This window comes from Sarcophilus harrisii, chromosome X (genome assembly GCF_902635505.1).
Source record: "Sarcophilus harrisii chromosome X, mSarHar1.11, whole genome shotgun sequence".
In the NCBI taxonomy this organism is placed as follows: domain Eukaryota; kingdom Metazoa; phylum Chordata; class Mammalia; order Dasyuromorphia; family Dasyuridae; genus Sarcophilus; species Sarcophilus harrisii.
Window position 1 is genome coordinate 39,385,404 of NC_045432.1, and position 10,088 is coordinate 39,395,491.

At 41.1% G+C, this 10,088-nt stretch overlaps 1 protein-coding gene across 1 annotated transcript in view; it reads left to right on the forward strand.

Annotated features, from left to right (window-relative positions):
• SLC9A6 (solute carrier family 9 member A6) overlaps nucleotides 1–9,851 on the forward strand; it is a 32,148-nt gene extending 22,297 nt beyond the window's left edge. Inside the window, exons 13-16 of the mRNA XM_012553491.3 lie at nucleotides 1,498–1,528; nucleotides 2,752–2,831; nucleotides 6,155–6,260; nucleotides 7,715–9,851. Of these exons, the coding sequence (XP_012408945.3) occupies nucleotides 1,498–1,528; nucleotides 2,752–2,831; nucleotides 6,155–6,260; nucleotides 7,715–7,987 (490 nt within the window). The 3' untranslated portion in view covers nucleotides 7,988–9,851. The remainder of the gene's footprint in view (nucleotides 1–1,497; nucleotides 1,529–2,751; nucleotides 2,832–6,154; nucleotides 6,261–7,714) is intronic.
• The last annotated feature ends 237 nt before the right edge of the window (nucleotides 9,852–10,088 follow it).

Below are 10,088 nucleotides of genomic sequence, written 5' to 3' on the forward strand. Positions count from 1 at the left end.
ACCATCTTTTTCTTCCTCCCGGCTTTGCTTTAGTCACACAATAGCACATGGAACTGTCATTTTTCTGTGGTGTTAGCCATCATTTTGAACACATCCTAGAAAGTCGGAAATGACCACCGAGTCTTGCAGCCGACTGTCCATTAGCCTTTTGACAGAGCCCTAGATGTTTTTCTCTTGCAGCATCTGATGATGGTGGAAATGATCTTGAGAGGCGAGAAAGAAACCTACCTTCCCGAAATACTTTTCTTTGTGGTGTTTTTTTTCCCCTGTCTTTGGAATAGTACCATAAAAATAGCCTCTTTTAAAGGGGAGACAGCAAAATCCCTTTTTCCAAACCTATATATGGCAGTATTGTAATTTCCATGGAAGAAACGTCATTTTGTAATTAGTGTTAAAGATTGAGAAGCATAACGAGATACTATCTGTAAAGCACTTAGCACAGTGCCTGGTGCATGGTGGGTGCCTAACAAATACTTATTCCCTTCTTTTCCCTAATGAGATTGGCAATCCAAATTTGGAATCCAAGCTATTTTTATTAATGATGGCTTCACAATAAGGGCTGACATTTCACTTTTTTTTTTTTTCATCTTGATCCCATAAAAACTCTTTGAAAATGTATAGCTTGGTATTTTGGCTTTGAAGTCAGAGTTTGGGGTTCAAGAACGTCCTGCCTCTGACACAGCCTTACTGTATAACCCTCAAGGTAAATTCTCACTAGCCCACCCAAGTCTCCAAAACTAAGTTACCTGCCTTCGTGAGTGGAAGGAGTTTCCATACGGAGTTTCCCATTCGAGGCAAATTAGAAGTATAGACTGAAAAGTATAACAAAATAATAAAGCTCATTAAAATTGCCATCTGCTTCATTGGAAGGGTTTCCCACCCTGAGAGTTCCCCACACCAATGAAATCAGTTTAGTTGAGTACTAGGTTGAGCTGCGGAGTTACAAAGACAAAAATGAACCTGTCCCAGGCCTTGAGGTGCCACCATTTTCCTGGGGGAATAAAACATGTGGACAGATGCCTTAATAGAAGCCAATTTGAGGAGACAAAGTATACCACAAGCTGGAAAAGAGGAATCAGGGAAAGTCAAACCCAAATCTAGGTAAAAACCAAAATTTAGAGAAAAGGAAACTGATTCCCACAGAGGTTGTGACTTCAGGTGCCACAGGTGGCAAGCAGGGGGCAGAGCTAGGACTCCAGCTGGGAGTCCTAGTGCCAGAAAGTCTAGCACTCTCTCCATTACATACTGTCATATTATTTGTGTTTTTAAAAGTGCTAACGTGACAAATATGGAAATAGGTTTAAAAGAATTGCATGTTTTTAACCTTGTCGTGGGGAGGGAAGGAGAAAAATTTGGACATGAAGTCTTACAAAAAAGAATATTGAAAAGTTCCTTGGTGTGTGTTTGGAAAATAAAATACTATTGGAGATTTAAAAATGTGCTGCCACAGGTTTAAAAGCCCCAATTCTCATCTGCCATTTGGGTTTCCTCCTTTAGCGTTGGAGTTGATTCAGATCAAGATCAACTGGTAAGTACCCTTGGATGTTTCTATCTGATGTGAAGTTGCTTGTAATGAAAGTCAGTAAAAAGCTCGCTTTTTTGCTATTTTTTTTTTAAAACAAAGCTGTTCTTTCCAGAGCATAGCTGGTTTCATGGTATCCAAGGTGATGGTTCTTCTATCTTGAGGGTTCTTGCATTTCCAAGTGACCACTCTGACAAGGGGGGCCTTTTTCCACTTGGGTTTGCACACAAAGGCTGGACTCTAATGGAAGCCTTCCTTTGGCTGGCTGGCTGCCCTCGCTTCTAAACTTGGTGACCGGCAACAGCCCTTCAGAATTACCCAGAAATCGTTGAGCCTACCTGTTTAAAGGATGCCAGAATTTGTTTGCCCTATGTCCTACCCTTGTCCTAATGCCACCCACATTTCTGAGGTACAGGAATAAATCTGTAAAGTCTCATTTCAGTTAAAAACCCTGCTTTCTAACAGAATTGCTTCTTTCTGGTGTTTGTTTATTTCCTATTTAACAAATCTCATCAGCCAGTGCAGAGTCCCATATCTCTTCTCTTTTTGGGACTACTTGAATGTCTGGATGGCAGGTGCAAAATATTACATTACATAGCGCATATAGTAATTATTCATAAAGAATCAGAAGAATTTAGATGGTTTGTGTTGTATTTAGTTTCTTTTTTTTTAATTATAGCTTTTTATTTACAAGATATATGCATGGGTAATTTTTCAGCATTGACAATTGCCAAACCTTTTGTTCCAATTTTTCCCCTCCTTCCCCCCATCCCCTCCCCGAGATGGCAGGTTGACCAATACATGTTAAATATGTTAAAGTACAAATTAATGTATTTAGTTTCAAAAGACATTTCTTGGTTTGTTTCCTTCCATGGTAGGATGAAAAGAAATCACTTAACTTCACCTTGCTAACTGATAAACAAGCCAGCTATTGAGACTGTAATTTCTCTGACTTGACCTAGCTCCCTAGAGCAGACAGGGCAATCCTCGTGGCAGGCTGCTGGCCACATTTGCTAGGAGTTGGGTAGATCAGAGCTTTTTCCCTGGGTGGAGAGGGCTGCAACTCAGCAGGTTGCAGTGGGGATAGCACAGGGATGTCAGGTGACATCCACATGACCCTTCAAAATAGCCCAGGGTATGTGACTTTTTCCCTTGAATCTTTGAGAGGACATGGGTATCCATAACCTGTTGTTCCATTGGCCTAATCTCCTTCTCCTCTCGTTACACAGAGTTTCCCGGAAAATGAAAGAAGGAACACCAAAGCTGAAAGTGCTTGGCTTTTCAGGATGTGGTACAACTTTGACCATAAGTATCCTTAAATCGAGGAGGATATGGAGGGTGGGCAATGAGAATTCCGACTTGGCTGCTCTCAGGTTTGTGCTTCTCCTCCTTTGAGGAGAGAGCAAGATCTAGTTCTTCTTAGCTAAGTGGGTCTCGAGGCACTAAAAGCAAAAGTTGCCAACAATGGAAAGATGGTTTTCCCTTTTCTTTGTAAGTGTTCTCATCTGTTATTGACAACAGTGCTGGGAGAGGTTGTCATTACCCACTTTACAGATGAGAAAACTGGAGGCTCCTTGAGGGAAAATAGCTTGCCCATCATCACACAGGGAGCCATGAGCAAGCCCAGCTTGCTTGACTCCAGAACCACCAATCTACATTGACATCTTTCCCCATTGCTATTGAGTTTGATTCTCCTGAGCTCAGGATCTTCCATGACATTCATAGATAAGTAGCTTTACAGAAATGATATTAAAGTAGGATTTTGTGACAGTGAACAGTTTGGGATCATTGGGATCTGTTCAGTTTCCTGAATGTAGTGAACCATCTGTCCAAAGGGATGTGTGTGTGTGTGTGTGTGTGTGTGTGTATACTTAAACAGACACACATAGCATATAATTGAGCAGTATGCAGTTTTCATTGACTTTTTTCATTGTGGATATCATTTGGGAAACTTTTTGTTGGTCAGGGTTCAAAAATAGAGGATGATGAAGAAACCTTTAAGAGTTTGGTTTATCAACAGTGCACATGCCTTTCCCAAAGGAATAGCTACTAGCATAGCAGTATAATGTAGCAGAGCCCTGGATTGGGGTTTGAGGGCAAGAGCCCTTGTCCATTATTAGCTTTGTTAAGCCGGGTCCGTCCCTTTTCCTCCCTGTGCCTCTGTTTTCTCTTCTGTAAAATGAGGGGGTTGAATTCCATCATTTTTAAGCACCCTTCTAGCACTAACTCTTATGTTCCACATGAGCCTTATTTTCTAGCTGCGATAGCTCCCATAGTGACCATTTTAATTATTTCCTAGGGTTTTAACCTGTGTGCCCCACCTCCCCCCCCACACACACACACACTACAGTCCTTCCTAGACATATTTTTGACAGTGTTGCTCCTTTATGGACTGCTAAAACCATGTGTCTAAAGTGAGTCCCTTATTAATATTGATTAAAATTAATTTCCTGCATATTAAGCTGACAATTGAACAGAGGGAAAGATCATAAAATTCACTCTCATTATTGGGTTTTTCAAGTCTTCTTTATCAGAACTGGTATTATCTTGCATTTAGAAATACCTAGGAAATATGTAAACATATCAAATATCCCCCATCCTTTCTGTGCATGAGAGACTATCCAGTCCACCCCTTTCATCTTACAGATGAGGAAACTGAGGTCTTGAAAGGTGAAATGGCTTTCCAAGGTCTCCCAGGTAGCACGTAACAATACTGGGATTCAAAGCAGGCTGGGATTTTAACTAAATTCCTCTGGCTTGAAATCCAGCCTTCACAGATTGAACTGAAGTTTTCCCTCTTTTTGATCCTTGGACCACGTGGACACGCTGGTGAAGCCTGTGGACCATTTCTTAAAATCATGTTTGTAAATGCATAAGATGACATATGTGGGACCAAATGAAGAAACCAAAGATTATTAAAAAGAAAGATGTTGTTTTTTCCCCATCCAAGTTCATAGATCCCCTTTAATTCCCTCCAAAGAGGTCCCAGGTTAAGAACCCCTGAGTTAAACAATGAAAGCTTTGAAAAGAAAATGAACACTCATCTTTTCCCCTTGTGCATTTGGTTAAGAGCCTACAGTATGTTAGAACATAATGGACTCTCGCTTCTAAAGCAACTCTCTACAAGAAGCAAGAACATATAAGTTCTTGTGGTGCATTAAGGCTTCCATTAGGGAGAGAGCCGAGTCTTTGCGAAATTGCTTAATGTTAATTAAATCAGAAGCAGCAATTTTACCAGCATTTGGGACATGAGACCCTTCTGGATCTTTGATGTTTTTCATCCATTTTACTTCATTGAACAAATATTTGAGTGCCCTTTGTGTAAATCTTATTTTTTAACCAAAGTATGCGCTCTGGATAATGTGTGATATGAAATAACAGAATCATCTTCATGTAAAGACATGTTTAAAAGGACAGCATATTCTTCCATGGGTGCCACCCACTTCTTCCCACATCTAATGAGTAGCAAGACTTGAGGCCCCTCAGTAGTACCAAGTAGACTAGTGACAGTTGAAGATTGACTTGTGCAGCTTTCTATTTTTTTTTTCTTGGCTTTCCTGAAATTGAATGTCCATTCCCCCCCCCCCGCCCCCCCAATAAATCTAGTAGCACCTTCCTCCTCCCTTCTCCTTGTGGGAAACCCAGGAGATCTGGACAAGAAACCCAGAGTATGGGTGCAGTGAATGACGTGTGATTTTCATCACAGGTGGGGAATGACCATTTTGATAAGAACAGAGATCTGTGGGGGGTTTTAAATCAATGGGTAAATTTTACCAGCATTTGACAGTTTCTACCTTAGGTTTATAATCCTAATAGTTATGAACAGATAATTCAGCACCTTTCATGTGGCAGGCCTTGTGTTGGGAAACCAAGACAGGTGAGACTGGCTCGCCTGCCCTGGGAGATTTAGAGTTTATTTTAAAAACTTGGCTTTTTTGCTCTGAAGAATAGGTAGCCATCATCTTATTTGTTTGCCTTTGGGGGAGAGGTACAGTATTCTAGCTGGGAATTTTAAAGGTCACTTACTATCTCAACCTGTTGCATTTTTATGCAAATACTAATAGGTATTAGCTTGTTTCTTGGGATTAGTCATGATAAAGAGTGGCATAATGATCAAGTTATTTCTGAATGCTGGGTCATTGATAAGTGATTTAGAGGGGGTGGGCTTGAGGCAATGCTGCTTCTTCCTACTTTATACCATCATTTCCTTTTCTGGGCTACTCATTGTCTCATGATAGTTTGCTCATTTTTTTTTGGTGGGAATAAGTAAATATTGAAGCTAGACTAGTGATGGAAGTATGTATTTTTTTTTTCAAAATAACAATTTAGAGAGGTCTTTGGAATTAGGACGGTTCCCTTTGACAATTTTTTGAGCAATAATTCTAAGGCTTTCACTTGGAGATTTTGATGGAGAACTTACTTTCACTACCACTACTTTAAGTCACATGATTCAAGCTGTCTGATGAATTGATTAGCAGAACCTTTCCCTCTCTCTTCCTAAGTTAATTAAGGAGTGACTTTAACATGATTCGGGCTCTCTAACTTGATATTGATTTCTTTCATTAAATAAGTTGGGCCTTTTGGTGTGATTAACAAGGACTTTTGAGGTTCTTTCTCCCTTAACAAGCACAGCTATCTGAAGCCACTCCTGACCCACAGCGGGCCTCCTCTTACTTCAACGCTCCCTAGTTTCTGCGGACCCCTTGCGAGATGCCTGACCAGCCCCCAAGCTTATGAAGTAAGTAGTCCTCCTCCGACAACTGTGCTTGACCTAACTTCAGCTTGTCTGGTCCCTGGATTTCTTTGTTGTTGTTGTTGCTGTTGTTGTTTCTTTAAGCCACCAAAGCATGCATGGGCTTTAAGGAAGTGAGCATCTTTTACTTAGCCATTGGGCCATTTGAGCATGCCCAGAAACCTTTGCGTGTGATTCTGAGTGAAAGTCTGACAGGCAGTACCAAGTACTGTCTTTGGAGCACCTGGAGTTTTCTAGTGGCACTGGATTGGTCCCTGGCTTTGCAGTATGTGGCCGGGGCTAGGCCTTTTCTAAATCTTCCCCCACGAAGTGGCAGGAGGATCTCAGTCTGTGTTTGTGCAACTCCTGTGAGTAGTGGAGGACATGTGGTGGTGTGCGCTTTTATTTTTGTGGACCTTAGACACAACTTCTCTCTTCCCTCTTGTTGGAGCCATGAGCATGTCAAGGCATCATCTAGATCCCCTCTTTCTTTCTTTAGCTTCCAGTTTGGGGTTTGTGAGTCCTTGCATTCACTTCTAAGCATTAGAGCTTAGGTGACTGATGCATGGACCAGACTTAGGAAAGAAGTCTGAGTTTGAAATAGTTTGATTTTTCACATCTGAAACCCAACCTTCTAATCCCAGACCTACCCTCTAAAAAGAATCCATGGAATAGCATATTTATCTCAGCTGTTTCGGGACAAGAATTTCCCAACTGTGGAAGAAACGGAGGGTATCATCTCAGCCAAGATGGATGTGGTCAAATATTGATGGTAATAACTCATACCTGGGTTTGCAAAGTGTCTTTCTCCCCTGAGGCATTGCATGCCTCTAGAGGATTGTGTGTTGGTACTGGCTACCACATTTTTGGGAGACGTTGATGTCCAGAGGATGGTGACCAGGATGGCAAGATGGCTGACAACTATGACTTAGAAAAATCAGTCCAAAGAATTGGGGCTGTTTAGCCTAAAGAAGGGAAGATTAGGGGGTGGAGGGATGACAAAAGCAGTAGGCATCTGGAGGAGGGCTTAGCATTGTTTTGCTTGGCCCCAGAGGGCAGAACTGGGAAAGGTGGGGAGGGAAGATACTGGGGGGTGGGGCAAACTGATTCTTAGCCCCAGGAATTCTGTTTATTTATTTATTCATTCATTGGTTTGTTGCCATTTTTTTCTCTGCTATGGGGGACTTACTCATTGCAAAACAATTTACAGTTAAAGAGAGTTATCATTAGAACCTTCTGTTGGTGACCTGAGAGATCAATGGTCTGGTGCTGAGGCTGCCTGCTGTTCATTGTCGTCTCTTCAGAATTAAGTATATCAGGGGATAACTTATTTCTAGGTATTGCTTATATGAAAGTAAATAATATTTTTCATGGACCTAGCTCACCTGTGACACTTACATTTTGGTCTCCTTATAAGAAAATTGTCTTGAAAGTAACATTTGTTTTATCTGTTTGTTTAGAATCAGGAACAGCTGAAAGATGATGATTCCGATCTTATCTTGAACGATGGCGACATTAGCTTGACGTATGGCGATTCTACCGTTAGCACCGACTCGATGTCAGCCAGTGCTCCCAGAAGGCAGATGGGAAACCCTTCTGAAGATGTCCTGGATCGAGAACTTGCCTTTGGGGACCATGAACTCGTGATTCGGGGAACCCGCCTGGTTCTTCCAATGGATGATTCGGAGCCCCCGTTAAATATGTTAGATAATGCACGGCATGGGCCAGCTTAATATTTCTTTTGCTCACTAACCCGATTGTAAAATCCTCATACGCAATTGTGAAGAAATGTGTACTACCTACCAAGTCCAATGCATGTATCTGACCGTTTAAGCTGTATAAATCCTGTTTATATGGCATAGCAAGAATGTATGTGTTCTGTATAGGACAGATTGTGAACAAGCAATTCTTTAACTAAAAATATCCCCTGTTTGCCTGCACTTTGTGGAGTTGTATTGTTTCCAGCCCCCTGCATAGTGATAGTATGGGTCCTGCTGCCTTTTTCAACCCAGTACAAAAAGAGGCCAAGTTATTCATTTTTCTAGTTACTCGATACTTAATCAAAATACCAAATTTTGGGACTAAGGTTTAGTTTGAGATGGGAAAGGGGTGATTTTCTTTCCCAGAAAGATTTGGGAGCAGGATCTATTTCCGATAATAAGATTTCAACAACACTCCATGGGTCCTGCTTTGCTGTGCCATTACTAGTGGCCTATTTCAGGTCCAGAGCCTGATTGCAGAATTGTACTGACCAGCTTTAGCTCTGATTATGTTTCACCCCTGGGTGAGGGTGGGGGGGTTGATGTTGGCAAGGAAGGATGGGGTAGGGAAGTCACATGTTTCCCTGGACCAGAAAGAGCCAGGCTGATGAGCACAATGCAGTGCCCTTTGTAAAAGATGGAGGAGGGAAGTGACTGAAAAAATTTTTTTAAATTCCTCCTGCTCAATAAGTAATTCCTCTTTGTTCGTACTGAAAGATATAGTACAGCACATTCTTTGGGGGAGACTAGGGGTGGGAGGGTGGTCATAATAGGATGGGGATTTCAGAGGCCTCTCTTGAAACATAAAAATATTCTGCCTCACATACGATTACCTTTAGATGCTAAATTGCTGCTTAAGTTTTGGTCATATGTGATGCATAAAACAAACTTTGTGGTTGGGCCCTTTCTCTTTTTGGCATTATTTAAGCCGCTTTTCTCACTGTAAGCAGTAGACGTAGCACTCTTTTGAGTCGACCGCTTCTAAGTGTCATTTGTGTAATAGTGTAGTTGATAATGAAAATTAATTTATAGACCTATTATCGCACTTGTGCCCACTCCCAGCATCCAATGGAAACCCAACTGCTTTTGGGTAAACTGGAACATGGCTTTATCTCCGAGTCATGTTTCCAAAATCGATTGCAAACTGAAAGGGAGAAGAATGTTGCCTTTTCAGTAGTTAAAAAACATTGCACTTTGAGAACTCCTTAGCATGCTTTGTGGCTAATTGTCTTTGTTTCTCTATTTCTTTTTAACATGAAATACTTGAGCTGCCATATGTATTGGAACTTTTTTGTTTTGTTTTTTTTTTCCTAGGAAGAGCACAGAACAAAATTTACAATTTTGCTTTTAGTTTATTGTGATGGAAATTATTTGAGATGCAGTGAATACTGAGGACTCTTTTTTTTTTTTTTTTCTCCCTCTCTTCCTTTTTTTCAAATGCAAATACTGACTACTTATGTTTCAGGAAAAACAATTCAATGGTTTTTTTTTTTTTTGTTTTGTTTTGTTTTCTTGGATCAGAGTAATCTTGCCTTAAATTGTTTTATCCCTGGCTAGAACTGATCTCTTTGGTGTTGTAGTTTGTTCCCAGCAAGCTGCTCTTTTGTGTAGTGTATAGGTTCACACTACGTTTATGGCAGTTTTAGCTTTAGCCGGAGTCTTTGGTACGATAGTGCCATGTAGGAATTCTGTGGCGTGCTCATTTCTCTGATGTGCTTCTTCATGTAGTCCAAGATTTTGTCATTGTATGTTTTGAGGTGCTGTATCGCTTCTCCATACTATTATACGTGTTTCAAAAGGATATTCAATAAAGTTCTACCACTTTTTTATGCTGTCAGGTGACCGAGTTCGTTTTCTGAATTGTTAGACTTCTGTCAAATGGTAGTTCCCACTAAGCTGGTTCTTGCCCTTTTGGGGTGGGCAGACACCTGAGACCTATTTAATGAACTCATCACTTTTTAGTTGGGCAGATCTACTTTCTAGCTTGTATGGAGGGGGAGAAGGGAAGCTTGCTCCATGGTAGCCAGACCCCTATACCTCAGCAGAAGGTTTTTTACTGTACATCAGCCCTCCA